At 51.2% G+C, this 3,673-nt stretch overlaps 1 protein-coding gene across 8 annotated transcripts in view; it reads right to left on the bottom strand.

Moving 5' to 3' along the window:
* The window catches only part of JAM2 (junctional adhesion molecule 2), a 36,360-nt gene extending 32,931 nt beyond the window's left edge, over positions 1-3,429 (bottom strand). For 2 of the 8 annotated variants that reach the window (XM_021403603.1, XM_021403602.1), the window contains exon 1: positions 1,259-1,292. In XM_021403603.1, coding sequence (XP_021259278.1) covers positions 1,259-1,277 — 19 coding nt within the window. In that variant the 5' untranslated portion in view covers positions 1,278-1,292. Of the gene's footprint in view, positions 1-571; positions 618-707; positions 748-1,258; positions 1,293-1,818; positions 1,884-2,337; positions 2,363-2,876; positions 3,041-3,272 lie in introns of those variants that run through there. The other 6 variants (XM_021403604.1, XM_021403660.1, XM_021403650.1 and 3 more) reach the window with 6 other exon arrangements.

Genomic DNA, 3,673 nt, shown 5'->3' with positions numbered 1-3,673 from the left:
ACAGCTTCAGTCTTATTTTGTACAGACTTTAGAGAAACACACAGCCTCGCAAATTTAAGAAATTCCATCTCATCTGAATATGGACTCTAATTTAGAAAATAGAATAAGTCCTTATTAAGCTAACCCAGCAAACACACAGGGCTTGACAGAAGACAGGAGGTCAACTTTGAGAATATCATCATGTATAACAGGGAAAACATAGTTTAAAGACTTCCAAACACAATGCTATTTTGTACAGCTAATCCAGTCATGCTCTCTGAGTTCTTGGAGGGGTGGAGATAAGAATTCTTTGACCTAGAACCTCTGTATCTGTCTGAAAGATTCCTGAGCACTAAGAAGCGTTTGTTTTAAAGCCAATAAGAAAACAAACAACAACAACAAAAAAACAACCTCACCTTATTTATTGCTGAATCAAACTACCCCAGAGAGCTCTATCAGATGTTTATGTAAGATTGCTATTTATTGCCTCCGCATTGTCCTCACCCCGACACATTGTACTGCATTTGTTTTCAGCATCACCAGCTTAAATTTTAATTCTAACTTACAGTAATGCAAAGAAAAAAAAAATCACACCTGGAAGCTCCACAGAAGGGCCAGCTCATCAGTATGTACCACCTCCCCAACAGCTGCTATGACTATTAATAGCAATAGTTTCTGTACATTTTCTAACTCTCACCAACAGAGCTCACAAGTCTTAGCCCGTTCACCTTTGAAAACATTCACAGGCAGCATCAGTTTATGGAGCTCACACAGACTGAGACTGTATGACTGATGATCTCCAACTCCCCTACTTTCCCCTAAACTAAAGATAAGAGAGACTTTAACTCCGAGAAGTCACTCCTTCTATGGGTCATTAGCATTTCTTAGTAGGTTCTTATTGAAAAGACCTCAGCACTGTTCTTGGCTATGCTGACTTCCTATGAGCAATTTATCCAGCTCTTAACTCCTGCAGCTGAATTACCAAGCAAGTTCTCTACAGCTACTCTACAACATAACCCTCGTGCTCTTCAGGTATTAACCTAATTCTTTCTTTTCCTCATCAGCTCTTGCCCATTTCCTGCTATCTCTGCAGCATGTTGGGATCCAGTCCCACACTAGAAACGACTCAACCCATACATCTGACGTGGATGCCAGCATTACTCAGCCTTATTGTTAGCGTGAGCACGCTGCAGCCCTAGGAGCAGCAGCAGACTCCCAGCAGCTTTTTCTGCCTGGATTTCCTCCAGCTCACTGAAACAATCAGCATTTGCACACCCACCTGCAGTTGCTTTCTTCATGCAAAGCCTCCATATCAGTACCTTGCTGGTAAACTGAGTTCTCTCCACCTGGCATTTATTTGGGAATAGTGACAGGAAGAGAGAAAAGTATGTGTCTGTCAACAATTTAGCCACCAGACCTAGCGTACTGCTTTCAAACCACCCTGTGGCATTTCCATGATGACCAAAGCCAGCAGTATCAGCACACAAAACCCAACAATGAGCAGCCTGAAAATGCTGAAACCACTCACTCACTAAATAAAAAAATAAATAAAACACCCACAGCAGAATTATTTGATTAGATATACCCATGTAACTAACAACAAATGAAGAAAAAGATCAAATAACTTTTTTTTTTTAAATTCACTATATGATAGAGGAAGCCTACGTCAGCCAACCATCTAACAATCCAGGATTTTCATAAGGTCCTGTATAGGTAAAGCCAAAAGAAAACTGCTACCAAATCAGAGAACAAGCATAGTATACATCACTTAAAGGTCTGTCCTCTCAGAACATAAATAATCACTTCAGAACATTAATAATCATTAAGGTAGGAAAAGACCTCTAAGATCATCCAGTCCAACTGTTGCCATGCTCACTGGCCACGTCCCTCAGTGCCACACCCACACAGTTCTTGAACATCTCCAGGGACAGTGACTCCACCACCTCCCTGGGCAGCCTGTGCCACTGCCTCACCACTCTTTCTGAGACCAATTTTTTCCTAATAACCAACCTGAACCTCTCCTAGCACAACTTGAGGCCATTCCCTTTCATCCTATCACTGTTACCTGGAAGAAGACACTTATCCCCACCTCACCACAACCTCCTTTCAGGTGGTTGTAGAGAGCCATGAGTTCTCCCCTGAGCCTCCTCTTCTCCAGACTGAACAATCCCAGCTTCCCTGAGTCGCTCCCCATCAGACCTGTGCTCCAGACCCCTCACAGCTCTGCTGCCCTTCTCTGGACACACTTTAGGGCCTCTATGTCTTTCTTGTAGTGAAGGGCCCAAGACTGAGCACAGGTCAGTGAAGACAGAGAAAAAGAAAAATAGCCACCAGAAACACCAAAAGCCAAAGAACTACCAGAGCGCATGTCACTTTGAAGTCTGCTCTCCTCCAAAAAAGATTTTCCAGACACAAATTTCTGTTAGGTGAGGAGGAATGAGAGTTAAATGCAAGAGCGCCCTACTGAGCAGCTCGAACAGTCAGGTCTCAGGTTCTCACTTCATTAGCGAGATAACATGAGCTACACAGTTCTTCTCAGAGCATCCTTTCCACATACTGCATCTTTCCCAAAGGTAGCAGTGAGACACAGAGCATATGCAAGAGCACAGTCAGATGCGATCCGAAAGCGCCAACCTCTTCACAGGACTGGCACTGGGAACACCGCATATTCATTCACTGCTTCTCTGCAGCTACGCGGCCCCGCGCTCTGCTTTCACTCATTTCCATGTGCTTTCTGGGTGGGGCAGCTTTTGCCAACTTCACATCTCTCCATCTGTTTTTTAAACGAGTTAGACAGCAGGACCACAAACGCACTGGAAACATCAGTCTGCTTCAGAGCCGTGCTACCCGCAGAAAGCGCACCCCTGACACTTGCCCGATCATCTCTTAGGACTCACCAGGAGGGCACACCCCGCAGCTCACATCCTAACACCCGCAGCGCCGCGGAGAGTGGCCAGCTCACGTTGAGGCTCGAGCAGCTCCCATCCACGCCGGGTGGCGGACACAGGGCAGCGCAACCCGAGCCCGCTCCGCGGTCACTGCCCCCCGAGACGAGACGAGACAGGGACCCGCGCCCCACCCGGGCCCCCCGTGGCGCCCCCTACTGCCCGCGAGGCAGCCCCCGGCCGCCGCCCGCCGCCTGCCCCCGCGCCCCGCGCACCCCGAGCCCAGCAGGCGGCCCGGGGGCTGCGGAGAGCTCCCTGAGGCGACGACAACTGTATACGCACACCCACGCATGCACACAGACAGACGCGACACGAACGTGCTCCCGAGGAGGAGGCGCGGCAACTTACAGCAGAGGACCCCCAAGTACCCGAGGAGCAGCAGGCGGAGGCGGCGGCTCGCCATCTTCCCGGCAGCGGATAATCACCGCGGGGCGACGCCGGCTGCGGCGGGGCGTGGGGCGCGGCCCGGCCGGCGCGGAACGGAACGGAGCGAGGGGGCGGCCCGGCCCGGCCTCGCCGCAGGCGGCCCCCGCGGAGCTGCGGGGCTCCGCGCTCGCCCCGGAGCTCCTCTGCGGAGCGGGGCCCGGCGGGGCGGTGCCGGCCGATAGGGGGCAGCCCGCGGCGGGGCAGATCCGGGCGGCGCTGGGCAGCAGGTGGGGAGCGGGCTTGGGGCCGTTGACGGCGGGCGCCGAAGTTTGCAGCTCTGAGGCGCAGCGCCTTCCCGCGCTGCTCGGTGCCGGCGGGCGGCT

Source organism: Numida meleagris, chromosome 1, assembly GCF_002078875.1.
Source record: "Numida meleagris isolate 19003 breed g44 Domestic line chromosome 1, NumMel1.0, whole genome shotgun sequence".
Lineage (NCBI taxonomy): Eukaryota > Metazoa > Chordata > Aves > Galliformes > Numididae > Numida > Numida meleagris.
Note: the sequence above shows the minus strand (reverse complement) of the source record. Positions and strands in the feature narration are given on the sequence as shown.